The sequence below is a fragment of the Varroa jacobsoni genome, unplaced genomic scaffold (assembly GCF_002532875.2).
Source record: "Varroa jacobsoni isolate VJ856 unplaced genomic scaffold, vjacob_1.0 scaffold_986, whole genome shotgun sequence".
In the NCBI taxonomy this organism is placed as follows: Eukaryota; Metazoa; Arthropoda; class Arachnida; order Mesostigmata; family Varroidae; genus Varroa; species Varroa jacobsoni.
The window spans coordinates 265,367-284,576 of record NW_019213888.1 but is presented as its reverse complement, the minus strand read 5'-3'; the positions used below and the strand labels follow the sequence as shown (position 1 = coordinate 284,576).

Sequence of the window (19,210 nt, the reverse complement as noted above, 5' to 3'; positions counted from 1 at the left end):
TCGGTTACAGAAAGCAAAACTTCATACACTTTAATTCCACAATAGTGAGTTAAAATTTTTAATGAACACACCAGTATAGATCCTGCAGTGAACAAGTAACTTTTTTTTTTCTAGAACATCCATTAACAACATACAATGTGTTCGTGTACAATTCATTCTAAGTATATTAAATATTATGTATATATATATTATATGCATATATAAGTATCATATATAATATATATAAGATACCAGTGTCTAATAACTGATAATAGCTATAATAAAACGGAATTTGAAGTTACGAATAGCCAGAAGTTTTATAAAGAGCCCTTTAATGCCTGTAAGAAGATGCCTCAAATTATGCTACAGCAGTATATTTCAATTAAATCTACTCTTCGTAACTACTTGTAAAGATAATTTATAAAGTTAACATCACCGTTTAAGCAGCAATCTTACATAAAATCAGATGAGGCGCTTGATTTGTTATACTATTGTCTAATATACGTCGTTTCTAATACATTTTTATAGGCTTTCTGACAAACCCTGAACTTATTTGTTCTCTGTTACCATAACCAGTACATGAAACTCAAGACACTTGATTACTTAGTTTTGTGTTTGGACTTATAGATTTAAGATCTGTCCTTAAAGTAAAAAACCGTGGCTCTTATATCGTTGTAACTAAGAACGAAAATTTGTTCCTGGGACTATCAGCCCATCGCATCGTTACAGACCCCATTTTTTCAACAGTTCGTTGCTTGGCAGCCTATCACAGTAGCACTTGTTGTCATTTGAGAATTCTCAAATTCTTTGCCTAGATTAGGCTATTCTCTACGCAGGTACATCAGAAGGCTCAATACAGGTTTAGCCAACAGCTCAGGCGGTTGAAATAAAAAATGAATGCTCAATACTAATAGAATGAAATACAGCCAACCAACGAAAAATTGTATCTAACGATGTTTATGTAAGTGCATCTGGCGTAGATGTATAATGTACTGTTTAACAGCCATTCCAGGTTAGACTTAACTATGTCTATTAGAACAACAATATTATTTCCTTCTGGATACTAGCTATAAATACCAAACGTTTTGCCCGAACATCAATGTTTTTATTCAGCGAATTATTAAATTTTTGACTGTTGAATTTCGTGCTAGAACATATGCCTTCTCCAGGCTAGATTCATGAGCTTCATGCTAATATAAAATGCATTACAATATAGACATTCCTTCATATACGCGACGCCTAAACATAAATTATTGTTTGAATGTAAACTTGCCTGGTGTAAAATCTATTTTTCTAATAATCTGACCAATCTTTTTTGAAGAGTCTTTTAGTCCTTGAGAGAGAGGCCTAGTGCTATTGTTCTTAAACGCCCTGTCCTATTATCATTATGTATGGGCATATATACTCTTAAATTGAATATTGGATAAGATGGTGGAAATCTGTCGTGTACGGTACATCACGCGATGTTGTATTCTACGCCAAAGTCTTTATCGTCAAAATATATTTTTCCGCCATTATTCATAACGAATGGACGCAGGCAGCACTTTTCTGGTCACTTGTCAACATGTTTTTGTTTGCTACCGAAATGGAAACCAAATAAATACAGTGCTGCGATTAAGATGCATGTCCCACTAATCAGAAACAGGTTTTAACCAGGCTGTGCACAATAATCCAATAAAAGTTGTTCTAACTAACCATAGATTTAAACTGACTAGAGCTGTAGGATAAGGAAAAAGTTATCTATTTGTCGCAGAGTTTTGTCCATTGCTATCTACCATCGTGAAAGAGCGTTTTGAACATTACCTAGAGTTGTTTGGATAGAAAAACACTTGAATAATAATAATGCCTAAGAGTTGACTATTTATTTACGATGAAACCACAACACTTCTAAAAGAGACCTTTGGTTAACCTCTAGCGAAAGCTCCACGACGTTCGAGCACATTTAGCGTAATACACTTTTCCTCGTAAAGAGACAGCATGATGTAATACGAATGTTGTAAATTGGCTGTAGTGTGGATCCAAAGTGATGTTTATTAGGTTGGTTAGAAAGGTATGTACCATGCAAGCATAGAAGATCACATGAGCTGCACTCCTCACGCATATTCGCGGTGCTCATGCTAAATTTACGGAGAATAACAATTACAAACCTTCCTTGGTCCACTGGTCGTGCACTCTTTCCGTAGCCGTAATTTATAGAAGAACACCGATAAACGCTAAAATAGCTTCAGGGACGAGAACGTTCCATTTATACCTTTAAAATGATTAAGATAGCTACTTGTAAGGGAACTCGCCATTAATAAGCTTGTTTACTTCATCTGCTCACTCCTCACTTGTTTTTATTTACTATTTTATGCTGAGTGGCAACAACCGTAAGTTAACATCTAATCTAAAAAATAGTGCAACGTGTAATTACTAGTGAGCCCTAAATTTCCAGGGTCGCTTTGTTTTTAATCGGACTCACAAATCTAAACATATCCTCGGTCTAGAAATCGTTAACTAGTCAAAATCAAATGTGAAGCATTGATCTTTTTTGCCATAGGCGTCGCCAGCTATTTTTTAGAGCCTCCCTAAGGTCCATTACCTAACGTCCCATAGTTGATATTTGAACAATCTAAAGAAACACGTACGCTTGCCGAATCCTATGGTAACAAATGTATGAATAAAATTACAATACACTGGCACACAAGTTATTGTTAGTTAGCAACACGGTTATTATTAGCACTTTTAGGTACATCATCCGGCTAGCTTTATAATCCCACATAGCATACTGAGATCAGAAGCAAGTCTTTTGAGATGATCATTTTCGAAAACAAGGCATCTTTTATTGGTCGTAAGGTTGATACTTGTCGAAAAAGTAACATAGCATGCATCATGTTAAGCAAAATGTGTACGATCGTATAAGAAATATTGCTCACATTTAGAAAGTGAAAACGTCTATGAAGCTTAACTTCCATACAAATAACTCAGTATAATATGCGGAGTATCTGGGCAGAATTTGAAAATCATTTATAGCGACAATGAAAAACATTGTGACTACAAATGCGCAAGGCAGCCTTGGGACGGGCCACGTCCTTCAGTCGTACGATGCGCATGAAGGCGGCAGAACTCATCAGTTGATTCAGTGCGTTCAAGGTTGATGTGAATGCTTATTTGCGCATGACATGCAGGGATCATTCAACTGTCTGAAAGGCCTGTAACTTTATCGCTACTCTTGTCTGATCTATGAACTTACTTTTTTCCTAAGATAGATGAAAAGACCCCTGCTTCTTTTCAGAATTTACATTCGCGAAAATCCTCTGTACGAAATACCAAGTAAATTATCGCCTAAATATATTCGCTATCTTTGAGAACCTTGTCGTATCAGTGTTTTTCATTGATATTTAATGTGTGTTATGATTAACAGTGGTTACTTTAAGCTTAATTTTTATTTATAACTAAAAAATCCTAACCATAAAAAATAAACTGTCTCTTGATAGCTGCCAAAACACTTGATTATGTTAAAACTGAAATAATAACCATAATTGATTCAAAATCTTCATTATATGACATATTTCTTAGGGGACCTTCGTTTTCATATAATTTGAAATACTATATAGACAAAGGGCATAAATTCAAATTATGGGTGCGTCAGGCTATTAAAAATTATATTCCGAAGCTGCGGTATCGTATGGAATTGGCAATTGCTTTATAGCCACATAAAGGCTGCGATAAATTTTAAACAACGTTTAAGGTGTGCGTCCTATGTTAACGATAACACTACGATATGATGATACGGCAATAGGATTTTGCATTACTTTCAAAATCAACTAAAAATGGTAATTTTCTCATGGCACTATAGAATACGAAATCGATCCTAGATTACTTAATCTGATTGAACCCTTAGTTCGTGGCCTTTTTGTATTACAGAGGGCGTTTTAGGCCCACAGATTTAATCTAACTGTATGTTATGTGTTAACGTAGCAGGACATCTGTTTGAATCTTCCCAGCAATTCTCGCAATCGTCGCTAAAATATTTTAAGTACTGATTAATTAAGAATCATAGTTAAATGTGAGAACTCTTGTAAAAACCTTATTTAGTATTTCTGCTTTATATCTTAAAACTAAAAATAAGATAAAGTAACAAAATAATCCTCATCATCATACATCGTAGATATTTTCCATGTAATTATTGTTAGACTACTACTGGATTTAAATGAAGGCCACTTCTCAGGAAATTTCACTCAAATGACAAGAAACCATGTTGTATAACCGGTAACTTCAAGTGCGCGCACCTTTAAGCTGAAACCGGCAAACATCTTGAACTGTTTCCTCCTTTTGTCTCTTGACTTTTTGTATTTTCGTCTGGCTTTATGACCACAAAAAGCAGGTGCACAGCAGCTACAGCAAGTCTAGGCGTGTTAAACACAACTTCGATGCGAAGGACTATCCGCGGGTCACTACAATGAAGGCGGCGCACACAGCACGTATCGTACGCGATGAGGAATGGCTGCAGCCGAAGCTACCGTTACCACCTGGACGGATCGATTGTTATCCGACCGGCTTCCCGGAGAGAATTAAGCGAGTTACACCCAGTTGCAGGGCGGCAACCGCCGACCACCGCCGCGCGTTAATGGACAGCAAATACCTCAGTACTGTTCGTCCGGTTCGAGATTCCGGTCTCCCTTCACACTCAGAGCTACGAATTCAAAGCTAAAGCTCTACTCCAGCTAACTAGCTAGCCAGCTTATTGGACACGTTTATTCGCTTGTGAATAGCAAGTACGACAGGCTGGCGAGCAGCAAGCCACCTACCACCGAGGCGATACGCTGGCTGCTCACGCGCCTGGAGGAGAGCAGGTACTCAGGATAGGACAGACACAAAGAAGGCTGACTGGCTGGCAACAGATACAGGGCTGACAGGCGGTTCAGTCGAGGGCAGCGAAAGCCGGTATGGAGTGACGGGTGGGAGAGGGCACCCCGCAGCTCCCACCCAATTATCAAACATTTCCTCTTACCCCCCCCCCCCCTTTCCTTGCTCATCTACCCACCAACTTACCCCATTCAAGCAGAACCAGCAAACTCTTTTTAGTCCCCTCGTGTAAGTCATATCCGCCCTTCCTCCACTCGCTCCCTTCAGAGACCAACAACGCTGTCCCTCTTCATCAGGCAGTCCATTTGGCTCCAATCATACAGAAAGAGTCACATGCAGCAGTCCATCGGCAAAACGGGAGACGTCTGTTGGACGACTGCAGGCACTAGGCATACTGGCATTATACAGTCAAGCATAACGTAATTTTTACCAAATACAATGGAAATATGATGTACCGGACAGCTGTGCCTTGCCATCAACACGAACTACAAGCCGGAATTTGTTGTCACTGAAACGACAATAAAGGGACATGGAAAAGTGCGGCTGAACTTACTACTGTACAAAGATCCAGATATTGTCGAAAAGAAGTATATCAAAAGTTTTAGCTCAGTAAATGCTAACAGTTCACTCACTAAGGAACTGTATTGCCCTCGCGTGATGTCGTCAGAGCCCTCTCCGAGGGCGTTCTATTTGTTTATTTGAATTCGCCCGCGCTAATCAATTTAAGAATCAATTCAACATAAGCACCAAGATTTAATTGGTACTTATCGTCCATCCAAAGGAAATTTTAAAGAAGATTTCGTAACAGGTGGTAAAATATAGTAAAACAAAATAGTTCGAAATGTAGCCACATTTGGTGTTATCGCCTGGTTACTTTTTGCCATTTCAAATACCTCATTCAAAACTGGCGCCATGAAATCGTTTTCTGATTTCGTTCAGCCTGCTCCGCCATATTAGCATCCTAACTTTCTTTGGTAGAAATTCATGGGGTCTGTCAACTAAAGGTGTTCGTTAATCCTGTGGAGATATTAGGTCGAGGAAAAGGTGGAACTGGGCTTGACAAGGGTGGCGCTAGGCGTCACGAAAAAGTTTTGAGTAATGACATTCAAAATAAACCTGCTCTTGATTAGTTTATCGTTGCAAATTTGCTACACTTGAGAAGGATGTTATTCACCTTAGACTAACTACCTTTGTAATAATATACTTTAATGTTTTTTTACCGAAAATAGGCCATTCGGGTCTTGAACTTTTTTATGGATCTTTAAATTTAATTGCTTTCGGAACTTCTTACGCTATTTATAATGCCAGTGAATGAAAATCATCAATACTGTTAAAAAAGTGAACGCTTCAACAAGTAAAAATTCGAGTTATTAATTCTAGGAGTGCCGATTAATCCTCGTTATATAATATTATGATACTGATAAGAATTGGCCAACTAATTTGCTTCCGCAACCCAAACTGCGCTAGACATTCCTCAATTATTTAGACACATACTAAAATGCTTTTAGGACTCGACGCAGAGCTCTTTCTGTATAGGATATGCTTAAAAGGTATTATGTTTGATAGTTCCTATCAAATATATTATTATATGAACATCCTTGCGAAACAGTTGCAAGTAATGCCGAAAGTTGTCTCTTATTTCGACGAGACGTAACTGTGTGGCTGGAAATTCACTTGGATTTATAGCAGATGCGCGAACTTGAACCCAACAAATACTGAACTCAGCTGAATAGTCTTTCGCATTGAGTATCTATACTGGGGAATGATGTGAACCTCACGTAAGTAATTGTGCGTGATCGGAGAGATAGCATATTAAGGCCGTGCAACGAACTGGCACAAACTAGCTGAGCTGGCACAGTGAGAGCCTCCAGTGGCGTTGTATGGATATACAACATATGTACCATATAGCTGTGCGTCGACGATGTCTCTTTTACAGATCATCATAAGCAAGACATTGATGAGTCGAGACAGATGACGGCGCGGACTGGTAATACATGAATGTATATGAACAAGCAGGTATTTTTAGTACCACTTGTACTAAAATTGCCCAGTGTAACTCACACTTGCTTGTGATTTCCAGGCATCAGGCATCTCGTTCAATGTAGTGAAATGAAATGTATCTTCACCTCGATCTACGAAAGGACTAAAAGTGTCCTGGAAGTGTTTTCTACGAACGTAATTCGTGATGCAGTTACACACAGCAAGCACGTAGAAAAGAAGATGTTGGCCGCGATGGACGTTGCCTGCGTCTCGAAGGGACAAGGCCGCACTTTGTATGGCTTCGGCGGTTAAACGCCAATGTTGCAATTATGTACAATGACTCTGTACCATCAGTTATAGCCCCCATGGCCAATACTTTCTTCCATGTATAATAATAAAAACAACACATTATAAATCATTCACACGCCAACACGAGACGAACAGCGGGAATAAGCTAATTAGGTGGGACTTCGGTCAAGCTTATTTTAAATGTTATTACTTAAGTATCATTAAGCCTCCTTCCGTCTTTTCCGCCTTCCAACATCTTCAGGGAATCAACGAGTGCCTCTCCCTGACAGAGAAAGTTGTCTCCGACTAAGGGGAGCTAGGAGAGCCAATATGCCGCAAAATAACACGCTCTTTGTTCTCGTACAACAAAAAACACTGTACGTGATTATGTATTACTGTAATGTCTCAAAAATAGAGCTGACCACTTATTTCTTGCAAGATTGCTTAGCAGTTCTATTTAGTGTATGTGTAAAAACTAAAAACAAATTTGTCAGAATGGATCATGAAATTTTTCCGAAGGGCCTAAAATTAATGTTACTATCTTCCCAAATTTTCCTTAATTTCACTTTCTCATCGTTCGTTTATTTTTATACACCATTTTGCTCTCTCGTTTCCACCGAGTGATTTCATGCGAACGGTTAACGGGTTTTGCTCTGAGTTTAGACTCCGAAAACTGATAATTCCAGTGCAGAAAAGCATGTATTTTTGACACCTGTTGTATTCTACCTTTCGTCAAGGGCACACAGCTGCCAAAACAGCTCGGGATATGCACTTGAACGGTGACGACTTCATACATGAGAGGAATATAGTTTAGTAAGTTCAATAATAGTATCTTAGGGCTGGAAAATGCACCCCCTCACACGACTGCCCCTTCGAGGTCGATAAGAGCCATGTTACTACAGACGGCCAACAAACTCGTCCACGCCATTACGACAGTCATGTGATTGTCAGCAGGCAACTTGAATGTATGGGGGTCGTTTAAATATCAACAGCTTGGATGCCTTACGAAAATCTACAAAGAGCACAAATGAAAATGGCCTTTCGTTACCTCTCAATATTCCGCCCGACGTCAAGCCCCTAGCATCGTCTGAACGAGGGTACTCAACTGAAAAGTCTGAGCAGAGAAGGTGAACTCACCTTTCTATATGGCAATGTTAGATTACACTGGGCAAAAACGATTAACGCCCCGCCCCGAAACCTTGGAAACAGTGGAAGTTTGCCCCAAACTATTTTTTGCAACTGTGATAAGCGTATCGGCGTTCCTTGGCGGTTTGATTAATGATTTTTTCATGATAAAGCTGTTAAGCTGTTAAAGCTCGAAAAAAGAAGTACACAAGTGGTCTGTAACGTCCAACTATCTGTTAATACAGTGTATGTTTATAATCCTGTTATTTTTGAGCCATTACGACTTTTTAGATACTAGTGATTTTATATTCAAATAAAATTTTCTTAAGACTCTTTAAGAGCTTATAAGTACAGACAATATAGGTTGATGTACGTATTTTTCAATTGGTACAATTGAAGCAGGACCTCGATATCGTGCCTTGTAGCATATTTTTCTCAAAAAGCACTTGGGTATAAGTTGTATAAAGTTTGACAAGTCAGAAATCAGTTCAATACTAATGATCTTTATTAAGAATTTAAAAAGATACAGGTGTGCTATTCCGAATACTGGTCCCCGCCATGCGAACAGTCTTAATTTTATCTGTACGCGCCACCTTCTTCAGTTGAATAGTGTGGCCTTTTTTTAGATTGTTGTCGTATCTCAAATATTAAAAATACATCTTAATAATATATTTTAGAATTTTACTACGATAAAGGCACAGAGCCTGCCCGGGCCCATAAAATACTTGCTATTTATAGCCAAGATCCCCTATCAGAAAAACGGCTTAAAAATAGGTTTGTCGCTTTTGTTCTGTAAATATCGATAAAAAAAAATGCTTCTCGTAGTGGTCGACGAACTGCGGAAAAAGTTGGTTAAACGATGTTGAAGTTGAATTCGACTGGCACAAGAACAGCCCACACACACAGTGGCACAAGAAGAGGAATGCATGATGATTATTATTACCGCCTAACAGAGCGATTGGCTAGGGCTTATATTGTCATCAATTAACAAGAGTAAAAAAAAAGCCATCCAAAAAAACCAAGCGGAACTAGTGAACAGAAAATTTTCGAAGTAATATTAAACTATGTTCCGAACCAAAGCCCAATGCTTTGAGGGGTCCAGGGCTTAGTGAGTGAGCGTCAGTATCAGGAAAACACCATAGTCTGTGAAGTCTGGTTTGCATAATGCACTTGCCCTAAACTTCCATAAAAAAGCGAACATTTACTCAGCTTTTTGTTGATAACCATACCCCTTCTTCTCAGGGGCGTCACTTCTACAGCCCTGGAAACGGAAAAGTGGATGCAATTATAAAACTGCTCGGTACATAGCTTATCTAAAGACCTTCTTTGAAAAACATGAAGCATATATTGTTATCGAAACTAACATATATATGACACCAGGCAGGCGCATTGTCAATAGCTTCCTCTGATACACCTACTTCGAATTTTACATTTGCAGATAGCCACCAAAGTGTATGTGTTTCTTTACTTACTTCTTTATTACCTCGTTTAAATCTGGTCCAAATCATTTAAAAAGTATGAAAGCAAAAGCCCTGAACGGCATTTGCTTCACTCCCGAAGTACGAGGCAAAGAAGCAAACAATTTGTGACCTGTCTTAACGCGACAATTGTAATGAATTTAAAAATAAATAGTTAGTACTGAGCATGATTGTGTCAGCCTGGGTCTGAGACATAGTGACTGACAGGTGCTCACTGTTTACCCCGTCAAATGCCTTCAAAAAATCAAATTAACGGCAAGGATAATTTACTATTGAAAGGTGTGCTTTGGGCCAGGATTGGGCGACTTCTAATCGGACTTTCCGTATGGAACCTGAAGCTGTCAGTTATGTATCCGACTTCAGGTGCGATCTATTTCTTCAAAACGGATGCAATTATGAAGTCATCTGGATAATCGGTTTATAATAATCGATGTTACCTTTTCTAAAAATTCGGCGTTACAACCGCTCTCGTAAATATTAGGCCGCCACAAGCAAATCAGGCAGACGTTGAACTTGAATAATTTTAAACCACGCCCCGTTGGTACGTTCAAAGGGAAAGCATTTTTGTCTCGAAAATCAATGGTCTCTCGACAGCACGTTTCAATTTTTACCGCCAGTCGGGGGAAGAGGTGAGAGAGTGGTGTCGCTCTGGAGAGAAATCAAGTTTGGTGGCAATAACGAATAGGTTCTGACGTAAAGTAATCGTGTTACTTTCAATGGACATCAGGGGCATTTCCGAATATGAGATACTCGCTGAAAACAAAACAATGAATGCAGTTTGCTATCTCGAGTTTCTCAAAAAACACATGGACCTATCATCCAATTTCATTTTAAGCGGTTCCGTTCAGCGTTGAATAGACCAACTGGTTTGGCCACGAGAAGAAAAAAACATCGTGCTGTTAATTAATAGAACGACTTGATACATTTGATTTAAATATTATGTTTTTCAAAACTGCAAACTTCACATGCATTTAAAATAATAGTACATCAGACTAGCACAAAAGAGCCACAGACCATAAAGCTACATAGGTTGCAAAAACTTTAATTTAACTTGTTATTTTACAAAATCTACTTTTTAGGTCTTGCTTTACTCTAACCTCCAACGAAGTGCCTATAGCCCTAGTGAATCAGTTAAATAATATAAGAGGAATTGCAAATGCCGCGACGGGAGGCCTACAGTATGCTAGGCCGTCGCCGCTGACACAAGGTGTAGTATAAATGATCTATATGGGATTGTCCTAAAGGTTTCTAAAATTAAAATAAATAAATTCTATATAACAAGCTTGTGTTTATCAAAAAATAAAAAAATAGAAATCAAGCTGTTACGCTTAATTCCAGTAAATTTGCAGTTTAAGCTTATAAATAGTAGCTGGTCTGATATAGTAAATAGAGCTATATATTTTTATTATAACAATGAATCACACCAAATAATAAAAATTGTCTCTTTCATAGAATTCTCAAGTACTATGTTTTGACTAAATAATAAAATCATTAGGCATTATATTCAGATTTAACAATATCACATGCGTACGCCACTTTACAAGAGACTACCATAGATTTGACAAACTATAGCATACTTTTTTAGAACTTTTAAAAAAGAAATCTATGTATACTACCCTAACAACCTTAAAAATTCTCTAACTCGTCGGATATTGTATATATTGCGACAGCGACAAAGGGAATAAGAAATGGAGCCTGAGCACTTCGTGGTAGCATCTCGACTTTTCTCATAGGGAGCCTAAATACAGTTTGATATAAGCCATACTATATGTGCCTTAAAACGAAAAATATGAGAAGGTTTTTATTTGTTGGTCCATGTATTGATAATGCTGCTTCAATGCAAATTTTGTAAAAGCATTCGATTTTTATGAATTTTGCAATTACATTTGACTTATTACAGACTTTTTTAAAAGTGCTTGATTTTCTATATCAAATATTACATGTATTAGTCTACCAAGGAATATTTGTTACCTGACGTCCCACACTAGAAAGCTTGATATTGATTTTAGATGCTTCGTAAAGCACATCACCATCGTGTTAGGCCGTAATTCAATTATTCCGGCAGAATTCTAAAACATCGATGCATAGATGGAAGGACAGCGACGCATTTCAGTCGAGCAACGATTTACTCCACGTTATTTTGTCACACCTTATTGGATAACTCAATCAAATATTTGCCTATGGGGCAGTGACAACCGCAAAGCTTCATTTGAGATTTATACCCAAAGGAAAAAGTATGGTAAAAAGTAACACGCAGGAAATCAACATGTGGAGCGGCATAAAAAGCGAAAAGTTTTACATTGTCTTTAAAATACTTGGGTACACGAACTGCAAGGCTTTCAGTACTATTAGATAACCATCAGCAACTGGTCCCTACTCTACTAAATATTCAAACCAATGTAGATCTACTTAAATTTCATTTGGGTATTCAACATGGCGTAGAGTTTTTCCAAATTAGAGTAGACTATTACCAAGCATGGAGAACTTGATCACACACTTGAAGATATATCTTAGGTAGTAACCTAAAGTTTGAGCCTCTCAAAAACGGTCCAGTTTCTAGCTCTCGGCATGGTCGGTGTTCAATCGAACAGAATTAAATGAGCTTAGTCAAATATTCGATGTAATTACGCAGCACTAAACCGAGACGGCTTTTGGCTTATGAAAGTGAGATTATTCTGCTTTTGGATCAGTATACCAAACGTCGACAAGGAATGACAAAAGAGGCGAACTACTGACAAACGGGGTCATTGCGAGCACCGGTATTTTGTGACACCGTTTCTTGCAGTGGTAACCGTCGCCCCCTTTTTGAACATGCTTTTGATGCAGTCAGCTAAGAATGGGTCCTGTTGCTACATATAGGTGATTTTTTTCACGGATATTTGGAATATTTGTAATTTCCTGTCCTTCTTGAATCCCTAATTTTACGATTTTCTAGATGCTCTCTATGGGATTAAAGTCTGGTGGATTAGCAGGTCACCGCCGAATCTGAACGTCATTTGCTCAACGACATACTCCGATCTCCCTGACAGGGCGGTTTATCGCGCATGAAAACGTCGTCACCGTCAGATAACTATTCCGTACTGACGCAGCGTCCTGCTCTTGAGCACTTCTGCAGACTCTGCTATTCTAATATTCCCTGTGCGAAATATATCATCCAAGTGTCTTTTGCAGAAATCATAGACCACATCGTAACTTTAAATGGATGTTTAATTCTCGGCACGATGCAGTTTCCGGCAAATCACTCTCAAATACGTCTGAAGGGACGGTCGGCGTTTTATCTGAAAATTTCAAACTGAGATTCGTCTGTTTTTTTTCCAGTTCTAAACTCAAGTTGACAACTGGGAACGAAAACGGGGCTTGTTTCGCTCGAATATTCGATCCAGGTTTCTCAGCAAAATTACTATTCTTGAATCTAGCGTTTTTGAGCCGGCGGCGAAGCGGAATCTTCGACACAGTGAGTCTACGGTCTTTTAACTTGCTCTGGAGAAATTGCACAAGACGTGCTGATATCTTTTTCGGAGTTAGCAAGCTCTCATACGATTCTATCGTTTCATAGTACGCTTTTTTCGATTAAGAATGATTTTACGTGGTAATACTACTAGGTTTTCCCTCAGTTTTCTAGCAATGTAGGCGACCCCATGCTGGGGAACATGAAACATTTTAGGTGTTTTGACGCAGCCATCTACTAATTAGTGTTTTCAGTTCCTCAGTGACACCCGCTTCTTCTTTCTTCTTTCTTTTCTTGGTATTTTGCATATGGAACCACGCAAAAACGGTTGGACCAGTCCGGCCCTCTTACACATGACCACTTAGTTGTTCTGCTACCAACGGTAGCGTTAGATGGTCAGATAGAACGCGTCGTAGTGCGAGACATTCGCGCGCTGGATTCGCTACAATCCGATTACAGCATACTATAGCGCCTTCCAAACACCACGTGTCGGTGTCACATATGGCATCGTTTGGCAAAATGTCTGCTGACGTTTTTATAGGGTACCAGTGTAAATAATCAAAGAATGACGCCGCTTTCACGAGCTAGAACCCGTTTAAAATATCCCGCGTTTGTATTGTGCAATTGGACTCGAAAGCTGAAATTATTTTATGAAATTTATTTGAGCCTATTTAGTTGAGCACCGATTGTATATGCCGAACTTCATTAGTGCAAAGTTCTACCTCTAAGTCGAGCTACTGTCCATCTACTACTGACAGACAACCTCGTCTTATTCTGCAAAAGCGGTCATCACCCTTAGCAGCGTTGGCTATATTTTTGTCACCCAAATGATTGGTACTTTGTGCACATCAGTAATTAAGATTTATATCTAACTTAAAGCATAATACGTAGGATCCAGTAAAGCTTGCGCCTACCTAGAACTAATTGCAGTCGGAACATCGTAATCTTGACAGTACCATGTCAGGCCCTTAGCGAAAATGAAGGCCAGCGCACAATGCTGATGACATGTTTTGCTCATCTCAGGTCACACGCAAAGTTAAGTAGTTTATTAATACACACAGAGACTCAATAAGTACGTATCACGTTCGCACGTACGTGCATTATGTACATTCGTACACCACATCACATTTTCACTTATAGGTATTAGCTTGCAGTAGTTAACGAAATGCTGGCATCAGAAGTCGTATTCGCCATAGCATTCAAAAGTTATATTGAGAGGCTAGGTCATGAAGTGCCTATGCAAAGACCGAAGCTATGCAGTTTAATAGGTATGAGCTTCTGGATGAGCCGCGTTTCCTACACCTGAGTATAAACCTCTTTTAACAGTTTAATGCCTAAAAGCAATAGCAGTGTTCCTGCAGTAACTAGAAGGCCTACTTTTGGAAGTTACTGATTATACAAGAGTGCTTGTAACAAGTTTTTCAGAAATACTAAACGCCTAAATTTAGTTAATCAAATCGCGCTTGCTTATGTTTACTGCATGAGCGCCTTGCTTCTGCAGAACACTGTTCTGTATACTGCGTTTAATTTAAAAGATCACTACAAGGTAGTCTACCAAAAAAGTTATCCAGAAAGATCCTCAAAATACCGCTCTTGGCCTGAAGCCTACTAGCCTAGCAGCGTAGAATACGCAAGATTTCTAGCATTAAGAAACATACATTCATACAAACAACTATTAACTTATTCAAATGATCTGTTGATGTTTCAACAGGTCAAATGTTAAGCTGTTTTTTCTGACTCTCTCTCTCTCTCTCTCTGCAGACGCTTCTGAAACGACACTTAACGCAGCCTTGTTATCCTCTCTTGCCTATCCAAGGGTTATTATGCAAGGAAGCGCCTCAAAATTTCGGTCTCGATATTCTGGAATAGGCTATCCTTAATTTTTAGAAAGAGACGACCTTTAACAAGCTTTAAAGAAGACTCTAATATGCAGCGTCATCACAATCTCCTTAACAGTTTCCATTAATTAATCCAAATTTAAAAAAAGTTATTCATTTTATAAATATGAGACAAGTCTGCCTTGTTCATGTCTATAAACGATAGTATTACACAGACAAATCTTAAATCATAAATACTAACTGCAAAACAATGGTCCCGCTTAACACAAGCCCTTATTTTTGGAAGCCTATCTGTAATTTTTCAGCAATAGCAACTCACCAAGACAAGTAAAAAGAAGGATACTAGTTATTATCTGTTATATTCTGATTGATCCTAGTTTTTTGACATTTAACGAAGATTAACAATCTTGCATGACTAGAGTTAAAGTAAAGACTTTAACTTCAGCGTAGCATAGTGCGTTTAAAGGAGGCAGCTAAGATTACCTGTAGCTTATCTCCACCATATGACTGTATATTGGTTAAAAAATCAGTGTTAACTTTCAAGTTAAATCAGCTTGTGGGATGGTAAGGGCTGATTTTGATTATAGAAAAAAAGCAGGTTGAACTAAATTTCCCTTGACCAAGCTTAATTGAAGCGAAATATACTATAACATGTGAAGTAATGCAAATTTTACGATGTACGATATGTTAATTTAAATCACTAAGCCGGCATGACAATGATCTGGGTTCTTGCTTTCCGCCAACAGCGCGCCAGATTTCTAAAACTACGATCAGCTATTTTAATACATCTAATTATAATTTTAACGGAGACAAAGAAGAGCGACCTTATTCGTAAGTTGTGTACTTAACGAATAGATTAAATAGCTGCCAAAGCTGGTTTGGGTGTACCTGTTAGCCTTGCTATCGCTATATCATAGCATATACACGTTATGATATATATTGCCTATAGCCATATAAAGCTCTATTTTTTGTTGATGGGATATTATTATTGACAAATAAATGCCGCTATCAATATCTCTCTGCCTTCGTGAATTTAAATAGGAAAAAAAAAATCTGCTGATAAGATTTACCTTAGAAAATGTCAAAGCTAGTTGCTCAGCTTCGTTAGGTCCAAAGAACTGCTGCACAAATAAAAATCTGATCATTTTTTTTATCTGTGTAGCTCAAAATTGTAGATTACAATAAGAAGTACATGCTGAATATATTTCCAAAAGCTAAAAACGTAACTAAAACTCAGCAGTCGTCAATTTTGTTTAATTAGTCAAGTTATTTAGAGCGAACAGCTAGATAAAATGGCGACCCATCATTTTAAGACAAAGCTGTTTTTTCTGTATAATCCTAATAAGCTCTCGTACCCTGGGCATAATTTTCATACAGTGGTCTCGGCGGTCGCCACACGTTTAGTGTGAACGATCTCAAGCACATACATAATAACCAAGATTAGCCCTCAAAGCTTGATACACAAAGATCTGTTCTAATATAGATTCCTTTATTAGTGAAATAATGATTCAATTTTCAGTGAGCCTGGCGCTTGCCTTTACCGCTTCGGCCCCCACTTGTGTACGTGCAAAAAAACAACATCAAATTACAAGTTGATGAGGTGAGTTTTTTATTACTATGTACACAGTTGCCGCCGATTGTGTGCTAGATTCTACTTGATCGGCTGCAATGATTCACGAAATTTCCCAAAAATCTTGCTTGCAACAAGTGCTCCACGGAATAGCTCTTCGGGTTTCTGTCCCCTATCTAATCAGCTTCACGGGTGTGTTTATAGATTGAAAAGACTCCGTCGTTTTCTCTTTCTTTGTTTTAACAGTCATTGCGAAAAACTAAACAGAATAACACCAATAGGTTCCATACTATTTAACCATCATAGTAAATAACGCAGTTAACGACGGTGTCTTACTGTTATTAACTCGATCAACGTTGTTGATGATTATCGCGCAACAACTAAAACTCATCTCTTTTCCCATACGCGAATAAATTCGTCTCTGGTCCACTACTAATTGTTGTACAGTTTCATCGAGATGCACGCACTGATTCCGCATACGCTTCATGTATGTAGGTGGACGTTGAGATAATATATACTGTTCGTCTGATAATCAGGCAAATCAAGTGGAGAATGTTTGTCATCACAGGAAGGATATTATTATCTCTCTCCAGCTGGATCGACTGTCCACTATCCAACACCAGACTTTTTTTGAACAAGCACAGCTACGCGTAGGCCTCGAGAAACGGCGGCAGAAAACTCGACTTTCAGCCAACCTAATTTGCTTGTTCGTACTTTTCTATTCACCTAATACCTGCAATAGGTCTATTTTGGCGTTCTGGCAATTTCGTCCTCTATTTTAAATAAACGAATACTTAAAGAGAGTATATGATAAGCTTCAAATAAAACGTCTTCAAAATAACTGTAGAGAAAACATAAACGTATGTAGATACATTAATACAAGGTCCAGTTATTAGATATGATGATCATAAGGTTATTCTAACCTAACATTTTTTAATACAACATTGAACCTAGAGATCTTTCATCGAATTCTTACGGATGAAAGAGGCCCCAGAAATGGCGAACCGGCTTCTATAATGTTCATTTCCAAAAAGATAATTGAAGGTGGTACGCTACTCATGCCTATTTAATTAAAAAGTTCTTTAGCGAGTATGAATAATTCAAGAAGATCTTTCGTTTCATGGTCATGAACTTAAGCGCCGGAAATAATGAAATACGGAAAAAGGAAGTGTATACTGACCCGGCAATCGAGACATCGCCAGTTATCTTACGCAGTGAAAGAACTATTTCGTTGTAAGGTTATAAGGTTGATTGTAAGATAATAATTTTGCTGATTTACGCATCATCAGCGTTTTAAAGGTCTACCTTGCCGCATTTGGAATAAAGCCATTCCTGACGAATTGTTGGATGGACCTGATGACTTCCGCGCACGCGAGCCAGAAGCCACCGCACCAAAGCCCTTGAGCAGTACAATTACTGTCAGGTAGCCGTGAGTTATTTTACCAACATCTCCCGTTAACTAGAAGTATCAAAACTGATTGTTACACACACACTCAAAAACGCGAACACAAACCTAGCTCAGGTTCCATTATCGTCTGTTACATTCTCAGGCCTCCTGACCACACACAAATGCATAATGATGTATAAAAAAAAGATCAAAATCAATGGAAAATAGCCTAGCGTCAACATTTAGCAAGGTCATTAAATAGCTTCATCAAATAATATTATATCAGTAAGTCATGTGTATTGACATATTGTCTCCGTGCTGTGAAGGGAAGACAAACCAATAAAATGCTTAAAGTTTCAGACGATTAAATTATAATGATATCTTGCAGTGAAGGACCCTTTGCCGCACTTTCTCCTAGACTAGTAGATTCCCCCCCCCCCACCCCCCGCCCCACCCTCTTGTATAGCTCTTCTTTATGGCATTTATTGCATCCCATCTGAAAAGCACCCCGTCCGATTTAGCATATTCGAGGTGATTTCCCGTTCATTTACAAACGCCACAGGGCTCACCCTGTACATAAACCCAGAGATCTTTCATTTTGGTGATCCAATAAAACGTCTCTGCTGCCATGACACAATCAGTCATAATCGCTATCGGTCTATCTCATTGTGATTGCCGGTTCGGCTACTTTTTTGATCAGTGGGAGCACGAAAACTAAGTCGCTCCGTTACAGTTTCCGGCAGAATCAAGTGCCCTATTTTTATAGCGTAGGGTGTTGACGATCATGCGACTGCTGACTGTATGCAGTTCAAAAAGTTGTATTCAGGTGGTATTGATTTTTTGAATGGCCGGCAATTGTAGCTTTAGAGGCTCCTGCAGCCGCTTGGCCCCGCCGTAACTAGCTGGCCTGTGCTGTGAGTTCCTGCTGCTGTATCTCGAGTGCCCGTATCTCGTTTTCTATGTCCGCTTTCCGCTGGACCTTATCTGTCTGCTCCTTATTCGGTTGGCACTCCCCGTTGTCGATGCGTTCCTGAAGGGAGTCGATCTCCCGAATTTTCTTCCGCAATGCGCGCAGTCGTTTAGTAAGATCGGATGGCTGAAAACACAATCGGAATTGCGCACACGTACACAAACAGAAGATACTATAGTTAGGAAGTTACTATTTCTTTTAAAGGTGATAGAGCCCCGTAAAACAAACCTTTTTTTTCAAATATAATAATCGCTATATATATATATATATATTATATATATATATATATATATAGCGAT

At 38.6% G+C, this 19,210-nt stretch overlaps 2 protein-coding genes across 8 annotated transcripts in view; both read right to left on the bottom strand.

Moving 5' to 3' along the window:
* Positions 1–19,210, bottom strand: part of Pbgs (Porphobilinogen synthase) — a 52,554-nt gene that overhangs the window by 20,689 nt on the left and 12,655 nt on the right. For 2 of the 7 annotated variants that reach the window (XM_086970540.1, XM_022842349.2), the window contains exon 1: positions 5,014–5,365. The exons of 1 other annotated variant lie outside the window; for it this stretch is intronic. In XM_086970540.1, coding sequence (XP_086826666.1) covers positions 5,014–5,064 — 51 coding nt within the window. In that variant the 5' untranslated portion in view covers positions 5,065–5,365. 4 more of the 7 variants (XM_022842343.2, XM_022842347.2, XM_022842345.2 and 1 more) reach the window with 4 other exon arrangements.
* Positions 16,570–19,210, bottom strand: part of Pym (partner of Y14 and mago) — a 16,121-nt gene continuing 13,480 nt past the window's right edge. Inside the window, exon 4 of the mRNA XM_022842357.2 lies at positions 16,570–19,037. Coding sequence (XP_022698092.1) covers positions 18,840–19,037 — 198 coding nt within the window. The 3' untranslated portion in view covers positions 16,570–18,839. The remainder of the gene's footprint in view (positions 19,038–19,210) is intronic.